The sequence below is a fragment of the Dermacentor variabilis genome, chromosome 1 (genome assembly GCF_050947875.1).
Source record: "Dermacentor variabilis isolate Ectoservices chromosome 1, ASM5094787v1, whole genome shotgun sequence".
NCBI lineage: Eukaryota > Metazoa > Arthropoda > Arachnida > Ixodida > Ixodidae > Dermacentor > Dermacentor variabilis.
In genome coordinates this window covers 234,631,203-234,652,967 of record NC_134568.1, presented here as the reverse complement: position 1 = coordinate 234,652,967, position 21,765 = coordinate 234,631,203, and the positions used below count along the sequence as shown (strand labels likewise).

At 44.1% G+C, this 21,765-nt stretch overlaps 1 protein-coding gene across 6 annotated transcripts in view; it reads right to left on the bottom strand.

Moving 5' to 3' along the window:
* LOC142559637 (putative ATP-dependent RNA helicase TDRD12) overlaps positions 1 to 21,765 on the bottom strand; it is a 220,059-nt gene that overhangs the window by 166,924 nt on the left and 31,370 nt on the right. For all 6 annotated transcript variants that reach the window (XM_075671239.1, XM_075671210.1, XM_075671233.1 and 3 more), the window contains exons 5-9: positions 20,749 to 20,796; positions 10,419 to 10,538; positions 7,485 to 7,543; positions 6,794 to 6,949; positions 78 to 1,369 (exon numbers count right to left, since the gene is read on the bottom strand). In XM_075671239.1, coding sequence (XP_075527354.1) covers positions 78 to 1,369; positions 6,794 to 6,949; positions 7,485 to 7,543; positions 10,419 to 10,538; positions 20,749 to 20,796 — 1,675 coding nt within the window. The remainder of the gene's footprint in view (positions 1 to 77; positions 1,370 to 6,793; positions 6,950 to 7,484; positions 7,544 to 10,418; positions 10,539 to 20,748; positions 20,797 to 21,765) is intronic.

Sequence of the window (21,765 nt, the reverse complement as noted above, 5' to 3'; positions counted from 1 at the left end):
TTGAGAGGAAGCTCTGATGATTAAATAAGTTCTTTTGCACAACTTACATTCCACTCCAAGTTGTTCAAATTTCCTACCATTGTTCCTGTAGTTGCATCAGGCGTGGGAGAATTTGTCAGACTGTGACCTTGAGAGTTAGATGGGCAGCCTTGCAATGGTGGTGCATACAATGAACGTCCTTTCTTTTCCAAGAGGTCTTTCAGCTGACTAGCTTTGGTCACCACTTCAGAAGCGTAGTTATCACCGATATGTGATGTGGGTCTAGGCTGGCTGCTGTCACTTGGCATGTAGGGACAGTGCTGTGCGAGGCTATTTTGCTGTGAGCTTAGTGACTGTGATGACAGCGAATCAATGTGTTGGCCTGGTGTGTGGCTTGATGCCAGTTTTGCCAATAATGCATGCCCACGCCCTAAAGAACGGTATGCTGATAGATCAGGTAGGCCTGCAAGAGGGGTTAGGCTTTTCACATCAGCTGCACAGACTTCAGAAGCCACTGATTCATTAGTAAATGGTGCTTCAATCGACACTGCACATTTTTCAGTAAGCGTATGTGGTGCATACATCTTGGTATTGAAACTTGAATCAACATCTCTTGGCAGAGACATCCGATTTTGTTCGAAAGGTGAACTAGTACTTGATGGACTGGATGACAAACAGAGCAACCGAGCACGACCACGAGCTTTAGTTTCCCCAAACTGGCTGCCGCCAGATAAAGATGGTGGTACAACTGGTTCAGAAGTCTTGCAGGATGGTTCCAGCTTCGATCCGACACTGACAAGGTGTGGCATTAGAGGTACTGATGACAATGAGCCTGGGCTGTCAGGAGAACAGAATGTTTCACCCTCCCTGAAAACTCCAGGTGGAGTGCCGACCAGAGTAGGGGTATAAGATGCATCATCATCGCTGTCCTCACTTGAACTCGGCATGACAGTGCATAGTTCTTCCGCCTCCACATATGCTTTGTCCCTGGCATTAGACTTATGGGATGAGCTGTCACCTTCAAGTTCCCTGTGTTTTAGCATCAAGGCAAGGCCTCGGCCAAGACCAGGCAATGTGGGAGGTGTGTCTGTGCCTGATGAGGATGTGTCAATGGAAAGGGTGGTTGATGACCACTGTGCTGGAGAGCTTGCACCACTGACAGAAAGGGACCCTGGGGGAGACACTTCTGCTGCACACACTTCCACAGGAATGCGTGCTATGCTGCTTGAAGTGTCATAGACACTGTCGAGAACATCTTTCAAAGCTGCAGAAGCACTCTTGCTCAGGATGTCTTGCCACAAGCGGGCATTTTCCGAAATGCCTTCATTTTGTGATCCCTCTGCTGATAGTTGATCAATTTTGTCAGGTCTGCCATTATCCAAAATGACATCTAAAAGAAAAGTACAGGAAAAAAATTAGCACAAGAAATGCATACAAAAGAAAAAAACTAAGTATATATTATTTTCCAATATATAAAGAGAAAACCAACTGCTTATAAGGTATTGAATAGCATTTGTATGTAAATACATAAATTTCTTTTAAAAACATTGAAAAAAAAATTGAAGAAAAAAAGGCATAGACTGCAACACTGCAAAGCACCGTGAGTAAACAGTCATGTACAAACAACAAAGTAAATATGATATGTATAACCTGAAAACTATGTTTGCATTAGCAGTTCCAGAAAAACATGCAGCACTACTTTTACTGGTGGCCTCTTTTGGAACAAAGGTGCATCAGGGCACATATTCACTCCTTATACATTGTTTTGCTGTTTCGTGTAAATTACTCCCGACACGGAAGACTGCATGCTGTCTAAGTGGCAGCAAAGCATTTTTAATGCTAGCATAATTTCACCAAGGAAGAAAGGCAGCAGACAAACATGCTGCACTCTTAGATGTGATGACATTTTAAAGGAATACAAAACATGTGATCATGTCTAAGTTGCGTTTTTGTGCCATCTTTGTGCGCTGTGGCTGCCCCACTCAATGTGGAAAAAGGCACAATGCACACATGTACCTCCTGTGGCTGTACCTAACATGTAGAAATTCAGTACATTCAATTTGCCTGCCCTGCACTTGTGAGCTGCAAATCAGTGCCAGTTCCATGCTGGTGCACAACCAATCTAACAGTTCTTGCATGGGCCCTGCATTGCCTCACTCCCAAGTACAAATAGTGCTACGAAATCCTTCTGCACTAAGCCAGCACTGGGTGCGATGAATGGTGACATGCAGACGACACCACATTGCACTGGTGAAATGAATAGCGAGGTAGAGCACGTCATGGACCTAATTCAGGAAGTGGAGGCAAATGGAATGAAATAGAACTTCACGTGTCCCCACACATAACGTACCAAAACACCTCACAGCATTTTCCATGCACACTGAAGACTAAGGTGCAGAAACAAACCTTGTGTACTGAGAAGTATTAAAGTGAAAGCTAATAATACAAACCTTGGTAATTCAGAATGCAGTGGGAATGACCTCACTAAACTTGCATAGAATTCTAATTGTAAATAAACCTGCAGACTTCATTGCAAGCTGGTTATGCAAAGGATAATCTAGGCACTGTGATACCTCATGCCCCTGTGGCAACAAAGTTGAAGTGGTAATTGATCGACTCTGCCTACACCAATTTTACATAACATTTCCTCCCCTTTTCTATTACTTCACTCACTCCCTATGGCCTCCCTTTTGTCCCCGCCTATCCTGTGTACGTTTTTTTTTTATCGTCCTTGTTTTTTCGCGCTGCCCTGTTATGTGTTCTTCAATCGCTCACCTCATTTTCCTCAATGGCACTGTCAGCATTTGTTGCTTGCCGAGAGACCCCATTTTTATCGGCACATTTAGATTTTGGAGACTTAAGCGAATAGTACATAGTGCCAGAAGTGAATCGAACACTGTTGATGCTCGTTACAATGGACCGTTCAATCCAAAATTAGGACTGCAGTGTGTTGTCAACTAAGGGAATTCCACATACCGTATATACTCATGCAATGGCCACAACCCAGAACTTTTTACAAAAGATCCCCCAAAATATATTTAAGAATGTCCCGAGTATAAGCCACACCCATTATTTTTGTGAAGGTTGGCAGTGTTATCTGTAGTGTGGTGCAAGGAATCTGAAGCATTTGTTGTTTTATTCGGTGGCAAAACAAAGCAGTCGTGCAAAGTTTTCAGCACCTCCACGCAGCAAAAGCAGAGCCTCCGAGATTTAGCTGCTACCTCCGAGACACTGCCGTCGCTGGCCTGTGGGGCGTCACCATTTATTCGAGCCGGCAGGTGACGCACTACGGGAATAGCCAGAAATAGTCAAAAATAGCCAGAGCCAGTACGAGCAAGTACTGTAGTTCAAGAAAGGCTAGTGTGACCGAAAATATTTTCGAAAAAAAAAAGATGTCTTTTTCACTGTGTAATGGCGGCACCCCCAATTGCACCCTCACGTCCCAAATCTCGGAAAGAAACCTGCGGCCATTACACGAGTAAATACGGTATATCGTAGTCTGGTGTTTAAATATCGGAGTGCAAAGCCCACTGGAAATAATTGAAAAATAAAATAAAAATGGATTTACAAAGTAATTAGACACACTAATGGCACATTTGGTAAATTGCTGTCCACTGTTTTCCAAAACTGGCTACGAAAAAATGGCTGCAAAACAGCAAAATTTTCCTGTTGCAAAAAAAGGGGTTCCAGTTATAGCTGTACTGTTGTGGCCAGTTCGCCGCCATGCTGGCCAACCCAAGCACATCACCGCTGCTAACACGAACACTGCAATGAGACTTGAGGTATGTTAGCACCCTCGTCTCAACCGTAGTTCTGTCACACTATCAATGCACATGTGCAACCCACGCATAAAGAATTAAATTTAGAATGTTTTCAGATATGCATGGTGTGTTTGGCTGCAACAGCAACAAAGCGAACTTGACACACTAGCACGCTCCATTAAAAAAGAATTATATTCTGGGGTTTCTGTGCGCCAAACCACGATGTGATTATGAGCCACATCATATAAGGGGAGCTCCGGTTAATTTTTATCACCTGGTTTCGTTAACATGCACCCAATGCATGGCACAAGGGCATTTTTTGCATTTCACCACATTCAAATGTGGCCGCTGCCTGTGCCTTTGGGCTTAGCAGTACAACGCAGTTCCATGGCCACTACACCACCATGGCAGGTCACTCTCCACTCAAACAGCTCTGCCAGAATAAGGGCAGTGTTCTGGCTTCCGCTGCTGGCCATGAGCATTGTGTGCACACACATTAGCGTTTCTGCTGAGCAGCTATGTCCACACCTCCCTGTAGTGCATACAATGAGTGAGTGAGTGAAGTAACTTTATCTTGGTCCAGAGAAGACGCAGGGGGGACCCGCGCCACCCAGCTAGTCCCACGTAGGGACTGCCAAGCCGAGTTTGATGGCCCGATCGTGGGCACTCTGGACGGCCAGGGTTTGATCGTTGAGATCGGGGCTGCCCAAGAGCGCAGCCCACCTATCCTCGCTGAAGGAGGAGCCAACGGCTTCACACTCCCACAACACATGGTCCAATGTTGCCCTTAGTCAGTTGAACGCCTTTGCAACGAGCACTTCTATAGCAAAATGAACTGCATAACGAAGGATTAACCATGTCCCAGCTGAGTTCCTATCTTTCATGTGTATTGTGATCGCCACTACAACGAAGACCACTACAACGAATTTGCCTGAACAATGAAGGAATTTAGGCACCCTTCACAGCAGATTTGTTGCTTTACAAAGAACTCCCCATAATAGTGGCGCTAGTGCCCTCCACAGACCTCACTGCGAGGCGCTCTGCACTAGCGCTAATGGCAGTGCTAGCAGAGCACTTCACGAGTGTGCCGATGTCAGAAGTAGTCCTGCACTGTTCCAGGAATCGCTCAACTCGTACGCTGCTTATCACATATCAGTGAGTGCAATGGCTGATGATGACATGAGCATGTAATCGTAACTGATGACCAATTATGTCTTCATAGGCACTTAGGTATGAAAAGACTCGAATGCCAACGCAAGCAACAGCAATAAAGATCCTGTAAACGAATGAAGGATTTTGATGACAAGAGAGGCGATAGCGGCATTTGATGTCAAAACTGCCACTTATTTTTTTCCACACAAAAACAAAGGTCGACAAAGTACACTGCCGTCTGTGTCTAATCATTCATGACAAGGACAACTGCTGTCAAACCTCTAGTGTCAATGAGAGCTGCAACGCGACGCAAGTTCAAATTGGAGCCCACATCAGGCCACCGCAGCACTGCATGCGAGACTGCTGTGCTTCACAGACTGCATATCGCAAAAGGCAGCCTATCTTCGATGTTGTGCTAACTGATGCCATAAGAAATAAAGCATTCTTAAAACAATCCATTTTGCAATCAGTGGCAGTTGTTTTTGAAGTGTCATAAGCTAAGGCTTCGAAGCAAAGTGGATTAGACCTAGCAGCACCCTTGGAACTTGTTCAGCATTGAGTCAACAAGTGAGCTGTTTGTGTGGTGATCCTGAAAACTCTCCATTAGCCAGCACAGCATACATGCGGCACAAGGTTCACAGTACCTATGCTACATAGCAGACTGCAGCCATAGGATCTACCTGCCACTGTAGTGCTTATATGCAGCGTTTGCTTTGTGCTTGAGAGCGTGCTTGCACTCATATGCTCCAGTCTTACCGTGCTACACGGTGCGGACCAGCTTTGTCCTGCACTAGCTCGACCGACGGATAGTAGCCACATCCAACTTGCGCATTTTGAAGCGCCACCAATAGCTCAATACGAAGTGAACTCTGCCAAGGCGTCTAACCTGAAGCGGCCAAGAGTGAGTGCGCTGGCAAGCGTGCATGTGGTCTGACCTTAAGTATGACGTGCTTCAAAGCTAGTCGAGTGTTCAAAACAAGTCAAAATTAGCAAGACCAGACAGCTGCCACACTGATAAGTAGGGTGGCCAAAGTTTAGTTCCTATGCGGGCAGCGGCAGCTGAGCGTGAGTAGATAATAATCTGCTTCTTGTGGAAGTACGTAATTATTATCGCAATTCAAAAACAGATTTTCACTTATGTTAGCATGATTATTACACTACGTCAATAAATATACAAAGTAACAGTAGGAAGAAGCACACTGATCCAAACACCTTTCTTGATTGATGTCAACTATTGGCGAACAGCAGCCGCGTATGGGAATATGCTATATTACAAAATAAAATGACCAGAAAAAGAGTGAGAACCAGGCTTCTGTTGAAAAGAGGCCATTTGAGAAAAAGGTAACTTCACACTCCGCAAGCTCCACGCGTTGCACGCAACTGCAAAATTTGGCTGAGATGTTCACAGCAGCGTATGCTATCTACGGACATCATTTTTTTCACCAAGCCTGAGGTTTGGTTCAGGAGCCCTTTAACATTTATACTGGTACCGTTTAGTGACAGGTAATCGTGCAACCGCTTGGTGCCTAGTCGACACAGATCTACTTGCACTAGCCCCACAGCACTCTGAAAGCCAAACAGTTACCTCGCCAACAAGGGTACCAAGGACAACCACAGTGGCGCAACTGTTTGTGGACTCCTTTATCGCATCATCGTGTACATGGATCATACTGGGTGCAAAATTTCAGTCACCATTATACCTTGGTTATAAGGAAAAATGGGCAGTGCCACGAGTACGTCTAAATAATCAAGTAGGACCGAAAAATCAGTCAGCTACTGTATGCAATTTAACACTGATTAAGCAGCCTAATCAATTTAACAATGATTAAGCAGCCTAATCAACTGCAGGATCTTGCAACATTTATCAGGAGAACTGCAGGCTTTCATATTAATTCACGTACCTTGATAACTTGCTTCAGCATCCAAAAAAGCATAATTGAGCTTGACCAGCTCCTCATCAAGAGATATGACATTTTTGTTGCAGTCAATGAAAAGTTTTCCATACAGGCCCCCTGAGGTGGTCTTCCCCAGCACTTGAACATGCACTGCATCAGCTTCTGCAAAAGGAGGGTACACATGCTTGCTAAAACAGTCCATCAGTCAAGCTTATGTCCTATCAAGCATGAGAAAATATGGAAGGAGAAAAAGTGTGAAGCAAGTAACTGCCAGCCATTCGTCACTGTGTAGTTGCTAAAGACAAACTGAAGCACAAAAGAAGCAAAATGAACTTTGACTACAAACTGATGCAGAAGCATGTTTTGTAAATGCGTACAGGTATCTCGCAGTGCACATAAAAAAAAAAATCAAATCCGAGAGCTTTCTTTTTTTATCCACTTTTTGATTTATGCTAATAAATATCATCACTCAAGCAATCGTTTACTTGCACAATCTGCACAGTAAGGGGCGAGAGTATCTTACAACAATGAACACATTGAAGAGACCCACACACAAGCCTGGCACCTCTGACAGAAGGAAAGGGGAAACAAAAACACGTGAATATCTTCTCAGCCATTTTTATGCCTCTAACAGGAAGACAATGAAAATCCAAGAAAGAAAATTGAATATCTTCATAAATTTCAGGAGGAAACTTACTTCCAACAGTTGACTTCACATACTCAATGGAAGCAGTATCCCAGGAGGAACCTTCCACACTGACAAGAAAAAGAGTGGTATTAGATTAACCTGGTCAAGTCATGGTGCAAAGGTGCATCAACTGCAAACTGACATGATCAGAAACTGTGCAATACACCCTTGACACAAAAAAGAAGAAAACTTGTGTAAAAAATGGTACTCTACATAAAAATAAAAATAGCTAAATGTGAGAACATAAGAAAATTTAGAGTCTTCTACTCTGTCCCCAGTGCTGCCCCATGATGAATATTACCGCGGCATACAAAGAAATACCATTTGAGCTATATCTCATGTGTTAACTTGCAAATCTCTGAAACAACCCTTAAAACGGTTTTGTGCTTTTGCTTGTATAACATACTTCACTGCATATTTAATAAATAATAATAATAATAATAATAATAATAATAATAATAATAATAATAATAATGGTTATTATTATTATTATTATTATTAATTCAACTAATAACACCCATTTTGAAATGCGATGTAGTCCATTGAAAAATTTCAGTTCAGGAAGCCGAACTCGTGCAAATGGACTGATGTGATCACGTTCAGAGACTGCGCAGCAGCCCTGCTGGCGACATGGTGACAGTAGTCCTCGCCCCTTTCCCGCTGCACTTGGGTTTAAGGAAACATTGAGGGGAATGCCGAGAATAATGCCATTGTGGATTTTTACAGTGAATTTTAGGGAGAAGTTAAAGGAAGCACCTTTTTAATACCAGTCGTACTGTAGAATCCTTCTTACTATCACCTCACTGTCGTTTGATCTCAAGGGCTAGGTACAAACAACAGCCATCTTACTGTAGTCGCCCTTTAGGCTGTGCTAAAATCTACGACTATCGGCATACATAGTGAAAGTCATCATAAGATCACTCTATTGGGTTATACAAAGCAGGCAATGCTATGGAAGCTACACAAGTAAAGCAGTCATAGTAAGTCCCACACTGTGAGTTTTGCAGTGCAGTTGTCGATCTGCAACATTTTTTACGTAATTACACATGAAATATTACAACCACACCTCGTGGACGTAAGTTTGCTGCCAAATGCCTCATTACAGTATTTATTTGAATATAAGGCAAGGTTTTTCCCAGGATCCTTTGCATTGAAGTCACCCCCCGCCTTACAGGCGAGGTTGATAGATTTAGTTACTGTTTCAATATGACAGCAGCAGCGCCACATTTCTGGCGATCTAGTTTACACAGCAGCGCAAATTGTAGCAACTTATAAACCTTGGCAGGTGAGGCAGTGCCATATTTATGCGCATATAACCCACACCAAAATTTCAAAGAAGTTAACAGTAAAGGTGGTGTGCGGGTTATATGCGAATTTAATCTTGGGGTGCGACTTCACAGCAGCACAAAGTTCGCCTTTTGGTGTTTGGTGTGCCTCCAAGGCAGGGCAGTGTCCACTGCTTCAAAGCCACATCACAAGGCAAAATTCATTCTGCCATGAAGTGAAATTCACATATAACCCGCACTAATTAACCCGAAGGCTTCAGATTATTCTACATTTCGGGCGATCCATGTCGAGCCTGAATAACCCACCAGCTTCGCTACACCTTGCATTAGTACACATTCTTAGGTTTTTTTTTCTGGTCCCCCAGCTGCACCTTCGCCTAATAATCATGGCCAGCTCATGATTGAGTAAATATGGTATTTGTGCTTCCAGCATGCAGTGCATTATGTCTTGGTCACAAATGCAAGCAGTGCACTGTGACTGCTGGTCTCAGAAACCTGTACAGTGAGAAATGGGTTAAGATATGTGACTCATTGCAGACCTAATGTTACATAAGCTACACAACTCAACACTTATATTTTTCTTTTACATGCGACACAACTTTTTTGGTCGGAAGTTCAAGCAGTGAGAGAAGTCTCTAGCCTTTGTCGCTTTATCATATAAAATGTACAACGCTTAGCCGAAAACAAAATTAAATAAATTTTAAACACTACACGAAACTTAGAGCTTTCAAGGCATTAAATATAGCAGTTTTACATTCGAGTGTTTTTCAAGAGTCAAGGAACACTACACACTTTCTTTTATTCACTCTCAAATAAACCCCTTTTTTTCTTGTTCCTTCATGTATGTTCACATGGTCAGGTGTGTACCATAATAGCCCCAGTAGGTCATTCTAGATTTTCGAAGTGGGGCAGCTACCAACCTCACATTCAAGTTACAGCTAGAACACAAATAGACAGCTTCTTTTTGTGGCATAGTTTCCAATATCATCAGATAGTAACCACTTGCAGTAGCCATCTGACCAGCACAAAAAAATACCATAGCCACATAAATGGCTGAGTACCCTGTGATACAATCAATGATACAATCGTGATACATGATGATACAATCAATGCACAAGTGGCACGAAAGCATAAATAGGGTTTTTGACCTTGTTATCAGAAATTTTCACATGCAACCTTATGTTCCTCCACATTTCTTGGTGATATCAAGCTTCTGTATCTGTACTTCACTGAAATGAACTTCCACTTGAACACCATTTTGAAGTAGCCTGCAGTTGTAGTGGAGGTTCACTGTATAGGGAACTTTAGGTAAGCTTTATTAAATTTGCGGAATTGCAAAGCTCCTTTAATTTAAGAAATGTGTACTAGCAATGTTAAGAAAAATTGTGATACGCACATTTTTATGGTGCCACAATACAGAAGACTTTAATAGAGATGTGGAGGCATCTATGCAAATATATAATTTACTAGCTTTACTTAATGTGAGCGGTCAGTATTTTTTTTTACACATCCGCCAATCAATGCAGCCAAAGTAGGTTCAACGAGAGATGTGTGTTTCATTTTAAAGCAGAAGTCAGCAACCTGAAGTTATACAATAAAAATGCTCTCTTCAGTTTCACCACTGAGTGCAATTTTTAAGACAATAAATTGCACTTACAATTTCATTGTAATGGTTGTTGGGTCAATTGTCCACCGCACAGGCTTCAGTCCAAGAATTGAAAATTCAACACATTGAAAAGGCACTTCAAGAATCCTCTCATTTGGCACCTTGCGCAACCTGTCAGAAAAGAAAACCACGATAAAGTTAGATGCATGCAGGAGCCCTTAACAAAGTGCCAATGTGTAAACCAAATGCAAATTTTATAACAAAGAAAAACAAAAACGACCATAAAGGAAGAACTAGCAGGATGTGTTCAGATAATGACATTGGTGTGTCTGCCGACCCCTTTAATTTCGCCAAACATATATATTTTGCTGTACAAGTACCCAAAACCATGAAACCTATCTCAGCACAAAGAAATTTTGCCTTGGCTAAAAAAAAAAAAAAAGAACTAGAAGTCTCCACTGAGCCGGAACTGGTTCTTGTGAATTGCAAAAAAATGAGATTCCAATGAGATCCCAGAAACTATTGCAGCTGTGGGTCTTAAAATTTTTGGTGACGTACTATGCACAGCGTGCATTAACAAAATGTTATTACAATGCAGTGCTGGTGCTATTATGTTAAGAAAAAAGAAAACATTTTTTCGCTCCGTGAGTATGGCCTCAGTAAGAGTCAATTATGGCCCCAGTAAGAGTCACAATACCAATTTATTTCACCTTTATTTTTTATTGCGTACAGAGATTACTTCCTTTATTGTCATTGCGAAAACACCCAATAACTTTTGTAATTCTTGCTTGCAAACAAGAGAAAAAGCGCGGTGCGAAATGTCTGCAAGCCACTGGCGGGCGAGCAGGGGAGAACGTCGTCTGCAAGCGGGTAATAAGGTGGAGCCACCAAGCGGCACTTTAAAGTGAAATCGAGAAAGTAAAAGGAGAGGGCACGGCGGACGCCGCGGCACTCATGCGGCAGGCACAAAAAAAGGTAAAGGAGGCAATGGTTTTTCTTTCATACAGAAATGTTTTGCGCTGGAAAAGTGCTGCTGAGAAATATTTCTGCTTAATACGATTCTGTTACGTTCAATGTAGCAGCCATCAGCTGCACCTTTTGAAGCCGTAGCTGAAAAACAGCTTTTAGTCCTGCCCTTGCTTTTTTAGAGATTCGGCTGTTCTTGCAACAAGCAATTTGTGGTTCTCCAGGTTGACACACGTCCACTGCCACAAATGCCAGGACTAAATTCCAGGCTAAGGGCGGACGCACTGCCAGTTCTTTGTTTTCATTTCCCTGTTGACTTTCAAGTCTGCACTTAGAAGGAGAGTCAATGTCACGTTCCGTCATTTTGCATTTAGAATGTTTACCGTATCTTTTGCACATTTAATAACTGATGTGGCGGGGCTGCGAAGGTTGTATTAGGGTTGCGCAATGCATTAGGACGCCCCTAATTGCATCGCAAGTGTTTTTGCAGTCCCCCCTGCAGAAGATAGCCATTTAACCGAGATGTATATGGTCCTTGCAAGTTCGTGGAGCTGGTACCAGTTCTTGAAATAGTTTGGCACACTATCACTGATGTACGTGCCATGTGCATATAACGGAGCAACATCCTTGAGCCACTAATGCACCTTTACTGCAGCATAGGATGCATGGTGTTGCGAGGCTGATTACTAGAACATCATACCTTGCTGGTGAGAAGCTGCGCACTGACACGGACACAGAGAAGACACACAAGACGACACTCGCTATCTTCTTTGTGTCCGTGTCAGTGCACTGCTTCACCAGCAAGGTATGATGATCAATCACCAACTAGCCCAACTTTCCACATTACTGATTACTAGAACCTCGGCTGACTTCTACAGGCATTACTACTGGGTTAGGTGGCATTGTCGGCAGGCGCCCAGGAGACCATCGCGATGAGGCAGGGATGAGACAATTACTAGTGCAAAACTTGCACTTGTTTATTCCATTGTAATGAAGTAGGAAAGATGAGAAGAGAATACCAGAAAGATACATTGCAGGGCCGCTTAAAGAGGCCCGCTAAAATCATAGGCAGGCATTTGTCCACGCCAACATCATGTAGTATGCACAGAGTCTGGTCAATGATTGGCGGCTGCTTTCTCTCTCTTAGGCAAAGTTGCGCATTCTTGCCTCCGCTGGTGGGAACTCGTGGGTCCAATTCTCTCTCTGGGTTGTCAAGCTCTCTGGGGTGGTGGACACACTGAGTTATGACAGTTCGCGTAAGGAGTGCCTCCCCTTTTTCCCGCACACACACCAAGGGGCTGGTAATCACTGTGGGGTGCCAGCAAGACCAAGAACAGCCCGAGCCTCCCATAGGAATTTGAGCTCTACCCTGCGCTTTCCAATCAGGCATGGCAGGGTTTCTCGATAATCCTGTTAGGACTTGGTGCTAAACCCCAATTTTAACAGTAGGCAGAATCATGGCTGGTGCCATCATTGATATTAGCACAACTGCATGTTCCTTTTTTAGTCGTCACGACACCCATGAATATGGAGACTGGTTTTTTGCCAGTGATACGACTGAACTTCTCCTGGCAGGACGACAGTCCAGTTTTCTGCTAATTAAAAATGTAAGAGGACGCAACCTTTCTGGAGGAATTATTTTGTTACACTGATGGCTTTGCCCTGAACAAACTGAATGTAATCGTGCAGCACCAATTTCTTTGAGCACTCTTGAAGGTGTTCCATAAAAGTGTCAAGACTCACTGACCCGTGGCCATTTCTAAGGCACATGCACTTATAGCTTGGTGTTCGCACAGTACGTACAGATGCAAACTTCACGAGACAATGTGTAAACTACCCATCTCGGTTTCAGAGAGAACTTTGTCAGTTCGATGCCTGTGTCAGGGTAAGCCACTTTAAACAGACAAAATGTTTCACAAATGGACCTGTTCATTAGCCGTATTGAAACGTATACTCTTTCCATCTTTTTGAAGTAATTACAATGACATCCTTCTTGTTTGTGCTTTCTCAGGAGCAGTAGAGCTTCTCTTTAGTGTAGTAGCTCAGTGCCGCCTGGATATCCTCTGGGCTAAGCCTTGTTCTGGTGTACAGGTCTGGACTTTACCAAACCCCAAGGGTGTCTCCGCATTTCCAGTATTTCCGGATGAGGTTGCGGATGGAATCATCTATCTGTTGGTGGGAGAGAATCACTGGGAACAGTGCCAAAAGGCAGCAACGCTGATGGTATGAATCACAGGAACTGAACGAGTCCCTCAGGTTGCAGAGGCACTTGTGACACGTGCTGCAGGTTTCAGCCGAAGCACCAGGTTCCTTTGCAGTTCCGTACACTGTAGTAAGGTCAGCAAAAAATACCCTGGAGACAGCACCCTTTAGCTCTGCCTTCTTGCGTCTGGCGTAGAGCTACTGAGAATTTCGTTTCACCTTAGCCGGTATCTTCAGAAGCGATTTGTCTCTTAAGTGAACAAATACGTTTAGCTCAACAACGGTTTGCTCAGGAACAAAATTTTCGTCAGGCTCTGATGCATCCAGAGATTCTATGGCTATCTGTCTGAAACGGCTGAAGCAGCTCTGACACAAAATGTCAGTTTCTCGAACAAAGAGAGCTACTTCTGAAATACGCTTCATTAACAAGGCATCCAATCATAACATAACCATAGATTAACATAACCAATATTTCGCAGTCTGAAAGTTCCGCTCATACAGTAAAACCTCGTTATAACAAACTAATGGATATAACGAAGATATCATGATTCCGCTTGAAATTCCAAATAGATGCCCATGTATTGAAAACCTCATTTTAACGAGGCTCAAATTTACTCACAATGGGTATAACAAACCTTTCTTTAGAGCGCAGCTCCTTGCCGCCCGTTCCTGCATTTCGCAGTGCTGTCGTGCCTCGCTGTAACCAGCTTTATAGCCGGGGCCAGCGCGCTGCTCTAGCTTGGCGCGCTCCTGGCGCCATCTCTCGCGCACGGTGCGAGCCTTGCTCTCTTCGCTCCTCCTCCAATGCCCCCCATGTGCGGCGGCAATCGGAGCGTCGGCTCGGTAGCGGCTGGTCTCGATGATGTGTTTCTGCCCGAGCCGAAACGCATAGCCGCCGCCGTTCGCCATTGCGTGTACCCCGGCCCTCGTGCGTCACCACGATGCTTCAAAGGCAAACGAAAGCTCCAAGTGAGTTATGTGTCCAACCGTAAGGCTTCGACGACGAGAGAAATTTTCTCACATTGGCTGCGGGAGTGGGACGAGCAGTTGGGCCAGCTGGACTGGAAGGTATGCCTCGTACCGGACGACTACGCGGCCCACCACATGGCCGCTGTGTCAAAAACATCGAGCTATGCTTCTTGCCGCCAAACTGCACTGCAGTTGTGCAACCCCTCGATCAAGGAGTTATCATGAACTTTAAGTTGGGCTACCGCAGGCGTCTGATCGACCAGATTCTGCTCAACATGAGCAAGAAGCACGAGTCCACGATTGACTTGTACATGGCGATCGAGATGTTACAGGCTGCTTGGGTGGCTGTACCGGCAAGCACGATCGCCAATTGCTTCCGACATGTCTCATTTGGCACAGCAGCGGTTACAGTGAAGATCTCGGTGCTGCCGACAATGGAGGGTGCCGCGGGCGACCAAGCCCTAGCGTCATGGGACGCTCTCCTTGACGCCGGCATTGTGCCCGACTGCGACACCTCCTACACGTACGTCAGTGTCGATGCTGACGCGGTGAGGACGGAAGAGCTAATGGGGGTGGAAATTGTGCGCGCGGTGATGGGGTGCCTAGTGACGAATGTGTCGACGACAGCCTGGAGCCTAATATTGGCGAACCCGACGTACTGACACCCGCACAAGCGCTGGATGCGGCAGGCCTGCTGCGCCGCTTCTTTGGCGCTCACGATGACGGCGAGGACGGACTCGAAATAGCGGATGCAGCTGAAAAAGCCATCATTCGCCTGAAGAAGGCGCAGCAAAAATCTATCAAGGATTTTTTTTCTGCGAAGTGAGCCGCCAGCTGGTCTGCTGTTGATCGATTAGTGATGAGCCGTTTGGCGTGAATAAAATAGCAATTCCTTGCTCTCTTTTTTTCCGTGTGACGGGCGTTTTCTTGTTGGCGTGGCGGGCTGCTGAGATTTGGTGGCGAGTACATCCCGTCTTGCTTGCTAATTGTGGATAGAAATAGATAGTGGCTATAACGAACTAATGGTTATAACAAAGTAATACGACCCCTTTCAGCTTCGTTATAACAACGTTTTACTGTAGTACCGTATATGCCCACGTAATTAAAGCACCTTTTTTCCCAATATACCGAAGCAAAGTTGAGGGGTGCATTCACTAGGCGGGGTAAATTTAATGGAGACATTTTCAAAACATCAAAAATTGAAACCTAAGACACTAATGATTTGTAACCGTAGGTAAGCAGCGTGGGAGAATTCACACTCACTCACCATAATTTTTCCAGGCCCCGCACTCGCTCACGTTCACGCTCACCTCCACTCAAACTCGCATGCACCCACTCACACTCGCCTTCACTCAATCTCACTGGCATTCACTCACCTCCACTCACACTTACTGGCACTCACTCGAAGTCACACTCGCTCGCACTCACGCTTTTTAAATGAGTGCGAGTGAACATGAGCTAGTCACTCATGAGTGAGCTGCCCTTTGCCGCTCACAATTCGTGTATATTCAGATCAAAGTTTCCAGTTTAGCACCTATTAGTGCGAGAAGGCAGTGCTTTGGACCCAGTTTTATATTTAATACACATAAACAATTTGTCTTCTCGATTACATGGTAGCATCCGTCTATTCGCTGACGATTGTTTTTCGTACCGTGAAATTAATTGCAATGATGATCACCATATACAAAATTCTACTTTTTCTTGGCGTCAAGAGTGGCAGATGACTCTAAATACCCAAAGATAAGTAATGCTAACAGTAAGTAGAAAGAAACAGATATCTGATTTTACGAACATTATAATTGGCACACCTCTTACTTGTGTATTTTAGGGTAAATATTTAGCCATCACTTGCACACACACTCTCCGATGGGAAACCCATGTTAACAACATAACCTCAAGTGGAAATCAATGTATATGCTGAGTACCATAGTGGCTCATCTTTCTGAGAAAATGCCTTCGTCTTGCGCCAGCAGATACAAATCTGCTAGCCTACAAAATGTATGTACAACCAGTGCTGGAATACGTATGTATTGTCTGATTTACGTACACAAAAGAACTCGTAAAAGGGGGCGCAGAGGAAGGCAATAAGGTTCATTTATAATAAATACAAGTTAACGGACTCATCGACTGAATTATTAAAAAGCGCCGGTTTATTAACACTAAAGTAGGGCAAAACTAGCACGACTAAAGTTTTGTTTTAATTTATTCATGGTGACAAAACCATTGACACATACATCCGTACGAAGTTCTTTGAATCGTTCTAAGTAAACATGCCACAAGCACTCTAGAACACGTAATGAATACACCTTAAGCTCAAATTGCTTAAATATTCATATTTCCTTAAAACAATTAGGGAACCGGATGTTACATTACTAACGCTTTATATTTAAACAACTTCATGACTTCGAGCGGCCGCCAACTTGAACAGTGTTCGCTTGGAGCTTGCCCCTTGTTGACCATCGAGGAGGGAATGGCACGCAGACAAGACGACGTAAAACATTAATCACCTGAATCATGCGTAATGCATACGCCGTAAAGGCAAAATTTTAAAATACCCCCTCTCCCCCTCCCCCTGTTAGCCCCCTCTCTTGCTACGCCTACGATCACCGGAAAAGTACTTGGTCGAGAGCCAGTGGCGTGCTCGTCAGCCTGAGTCGTGAAGATGGCTATTTGTTTTTGTTTCTTGCGGGGCCACAGAAACTCTGGTGTCGGCATTGTCAGCGTCTGTTGGCGGTGAGAGAAAATGTCCGATAAAGGCAATAATAGACGTTAACTTGAAAATAAAACTGTGGGCCGGGGATTCGACCCCAGGAACTATGGGTTGTGGAACCAGCACGTTAACTCATTCAGCCACTGTTTTTTTTTCTTCTTTATTGCCGAATTCAGCCACTGTCGGTCGATGGTGCGCACGCTCTTGCATGGGGTTTTATATGAAGAAGTTCGGACACGGCATATGCACGTGCCTTTGATGCTGCATCCACTTCCTCTTCAATAGGGTCCCGCTGACAACAGCCTCCCATGATTTCAGATGCGAACGTAGCACGCTTACGCTATCGCGTTCCACTCTTAAAGGGAACTTTAAATGCCTTCAATTGTTGTGCTAGCTGTGACATACTCAACCATGTTAACACTCACGTCTACTACCATTCACGAGCACTTACTCACATTTATACCGTCATTAACACTCATATTCAGTCACCTCAACTCACAAGCACTCATTCACATTCAAACTCACCTGCACTCCACAACTCAGGTTCCCGCTCACCTCCACTCAACCACACGTTCACCAACCCACTCACTCACAAACACCATGGTCACACTCATTTCAACTCATACTCACCTGCACTCAGTCACGTTCACTCAACTGCACTCGCATTCACTCATGTTCACACTCACCTGCACTCACAGGCACTCACTCACATTCACTCAACTGCACTCACATTCACTCATGTTCACACTCACCTGCACTCACAGGCACTCCCTCACATTCACACTCACCTCCACTCAGACTCACTGGCACTCACCTATGCTCGCACTCACTGACACTCACTCGCCACTCACCTCCACTCACACTCACTCACATTTGCACTCACTTCCGCTCACACTCACTGGCACTCACACTCGCTGGCCCTCACTTGCACTCCCACTCACCTCCTCTTACACTCACTCGCACTCATTTGAAAGGCGCGAGTGCGAGTGAGTGCACCCATAAGTGAGTGCGCCGACCTATGTTTGCAACATGCATAAGGCAACTTATCTTTGCAGTAAAAATACATGTATACCATTTGCAAACTGTAAATTCACTCAGCATCGAAACCATCAGACCTGCAATTCAAGTCGCCGGTCACTTCATCCACATCGTGGTTCCACCACAGAATAAAGAACCAATGCATCAGCCAAGCGAAGTTGGTGCGGCCTAGGCCAATCGCACGCAGTGAAACTGAATGCGCGTTCCGAACGGCAATCTCCAATCGTGCCCCAACTTGTCCTCGCAGCTGCTTCCAGCTGTCTGCCGTTATCGCAAGCATCACGTTGAAGTGCGCACCTATTTTGACAAGTACGCTGTATGTGTCTCTTTCCTCAACCGTCCTGCTCATCGGCATGTCAAAGTTTATCAGTGTCTGATCAACATTTCCACTTTGTGAGCAGATAAATTCTCTGTTCCACAGCAGGCGTATAGCTCGACTTAAGGCCCATCACACACGTCAAAATCCAAGGCAGGCAGAAAAGCGAGCCACGGACACACGAATTTAACCCTAAGCCCGAATATAACCACTATGCCGATGAAGCGTCGGCCACCCCTTCTTCACATAGACTCTCCTGTGCGCTGCGCCCGACCGCGCATGCTCTCCCATTACATCAGTAAACTACGTAAACTGTATATGTTGCAGTGAGCCAGTTGTGTTATTTTTCTCTAGCAAAGTTGGGGGTGCGTTCTTATGCAAGGAAAAAAAATTCAGATTTTTTACTACTAATTTGGGGATGCGTTCATTACACAGTAATCTTCTGATGCCTGTTCAAATGATCAGCGCAAAACACTCGCTTTGAGCTGTACCACTGAGCCATCAATGTCAGGGGAGTACAAGATGTGCACGATAATAATAATAATATTTGGGGTTTTACGTGCCAAAACCACTTTCTGATTATGAGGCACGCCGTAGTGGAGGACTCCGGAAATTTTGACCACCTGGGGTTCTTTAACGTGCACCTAAATCTAAGCACACGGGTGTTTTCGCATTTCGCCCCCATCGAAATGCGGCCGCCGTGGCCGGGATTCGATCCCGCGACCAAGATGTGCACGAATACTCACACTCACAGGTTGCTAAGTAGAGGACTGCAGGGTAGTCTACGAGGAACCAGTGTGAAAGCCGATGTTCTGTTGCAACTTTGACCTTTCTGTGCGTATACAGCAGTTTTTTTTTCTGTATTATTCCTTTTATACAGCATAGACCAGTGCGGTGGGGTTGCAAAAGCGTTGCCTATATCCCCGCACCCCATCTGTGTAGTCAGCTTATCGCCATGCCATGGGCAGCGTTAACAGGGGGGTATTCTGTAAGAGTCCACCTAGTAACTGTCCATTTCAACCGCTGCTGATTGGCTGGGGCTGCTCGTCTCCTCCTCGCTCGCACAACTCCGTCCAATCAGCAGCAGCAAAATGGACAGTCCACTAGGCAAACTCTTACAGAATACCCCTACTGATATGGTACCGGATCCGCTAGGGCTTTTTCCTTTATGTGGCGTACGCAGGCTGACGCAGGCTCACATACACACAAGATGTTGAAAGCGGGCCCTTCGAAGTGTGCGACTAAGAATCGCAGCATGCTGAGTAGCTGGGACCCATGTTGAAAATTTTGTGATTTATGTGAAAAAAAAAAACAATTTGCACATCAATATCAACTGTTCTTTTATGTCAATTTGTCGTTTCCTGACCACAACGGAACCCATCTACAGCCTAAACATAATGACCCTAGAAACTATGACTAGTACTTGCTCATTTCCATGGTTAGAGCGTTAACACCAATTTGGTCACTTTCCTGGCTTGATAACTCCAGGGTATTTATGTTTTTAATTTAGTAGTTATGTTTTTACGTGAGTAGTTGTTTTTACTCAGCATTAGTGTCATTTGGAGGCTGTCACATAAGACAGTGTAGTGACACCAGCTGCACGGTGCACATGATGGCAAATAAGTTCAGCAAACTTGCTGAACTTCACCTACCTCCCTTGAAGCAGGCTCGACAACAACAGTTGCAAAAGTTTACAATTACCACAAAAAATAAACAAAGATCAGCATTCTCTTCATATATATTATTCCAACTATACTCATTTCAATTAACAAAAAGAACCATTTTGTATTTCCAATTCAGCAGCTGCTATCACATTCTGCCCTGCACGTATTACACTGAATCGGAGTATTTCCAAGTAGTGCAGAGTCGCTTTCGAAGCAGTTTATGTGGACAGGTGTATTCTTCATAATAAAAAAGTAACGTCACTTAAAAAGGATGCCAAGGGCATTTTGCAGATTCTGTTCACTTTTGGGACATTACACGAGTATATACAGTAACAGAGAACGGAACTTCAGATATTAAGCTTCACAGTCAATTAAATAAGTAACCCCCCTCCCCCCCAGTAAGACCAATTACAAACCAATAGCAAATAAGACTGACCACCAAATGACTTATGAGCATCAGCATTCCACCAAGCCTCCAAAGGTGAGATTAGCAAAATGAAAGTAAATTTCACATACGCTTTCCGGTCCACCATGAGCGTTTCTCCATAGTCAACCAAGAAGACCCTAAACAAAAAGGGAAGAACATAAAAGTATATTGCTAGGCTCCTTTGAATTTATATCAATACTAGAGCACCACAAAATACTCGTTCAAAAGCCACCAAACAAAGCATTTCAGATATCTTCAAAGCTACAGAGTGAACAACTTAATTGCTTCTGAAAAATTGCGCAGAAAATGTAATGTAAAAAATTGAATAAATGCAGTTAGTTTGCAATTAAGATGCATCATTGTCAAAGTTTTGTGATCAGAGCACCAGTAGTAAGTCAGAAAATGACACTACATAGTTTGATTTAGATCTCAGAGTACTGAACAGAGATGATTGGAAAAAAATGTCAGCAGCTGTTCACAGTAAACTCAAATTTCAATTTTGAGCTGTTTAACTGCTCTGGCATTTTCATAATGTTTGCAACAAGTGAGAGAAGTGCAAACTACGACCAGCTGTCCTTCATTATTGCACTCGTCCAGCAGCTGCTGAGATAGGGCAGAGAGGATCGCGATGACCTTCCTACCCTAAAACCAGTACTTGAACTTCAACACCAACCTAAAAAAATACAGAAGGGGTCAATCTGGAGATATTATCTGATCTGGAATGCAAAGCTGAGCAAAACGCAAACATCTGCTGACAGAAATGCAGTCTACATTTACCTCACGAAGTAGAGAAACTCCTTCACTACATGGCTTAAGCACAAAGCTAACCTTTGTGTTTTGCATACAAGAAAACAGTTGTGTGCTAAAGTCATTTTTAGGTTTTCTTGGAACATTTATCTGTGAAACATATATTCTTTCTTTTGACATTTATGTTTCCAGAGATATGTAGTACATAGATCTTTTTATAGTTTTATTCTTCAAGTGTGTACAAGAATGTATCTTCAACAATTTTTTATTTAACCCTCTACAGGTTAGCGTTATCGCTTGATAACATACTGCACTCTACCTGGCTGCCAAGACCCGCAATCTGCACTAAAGTGCGAGAG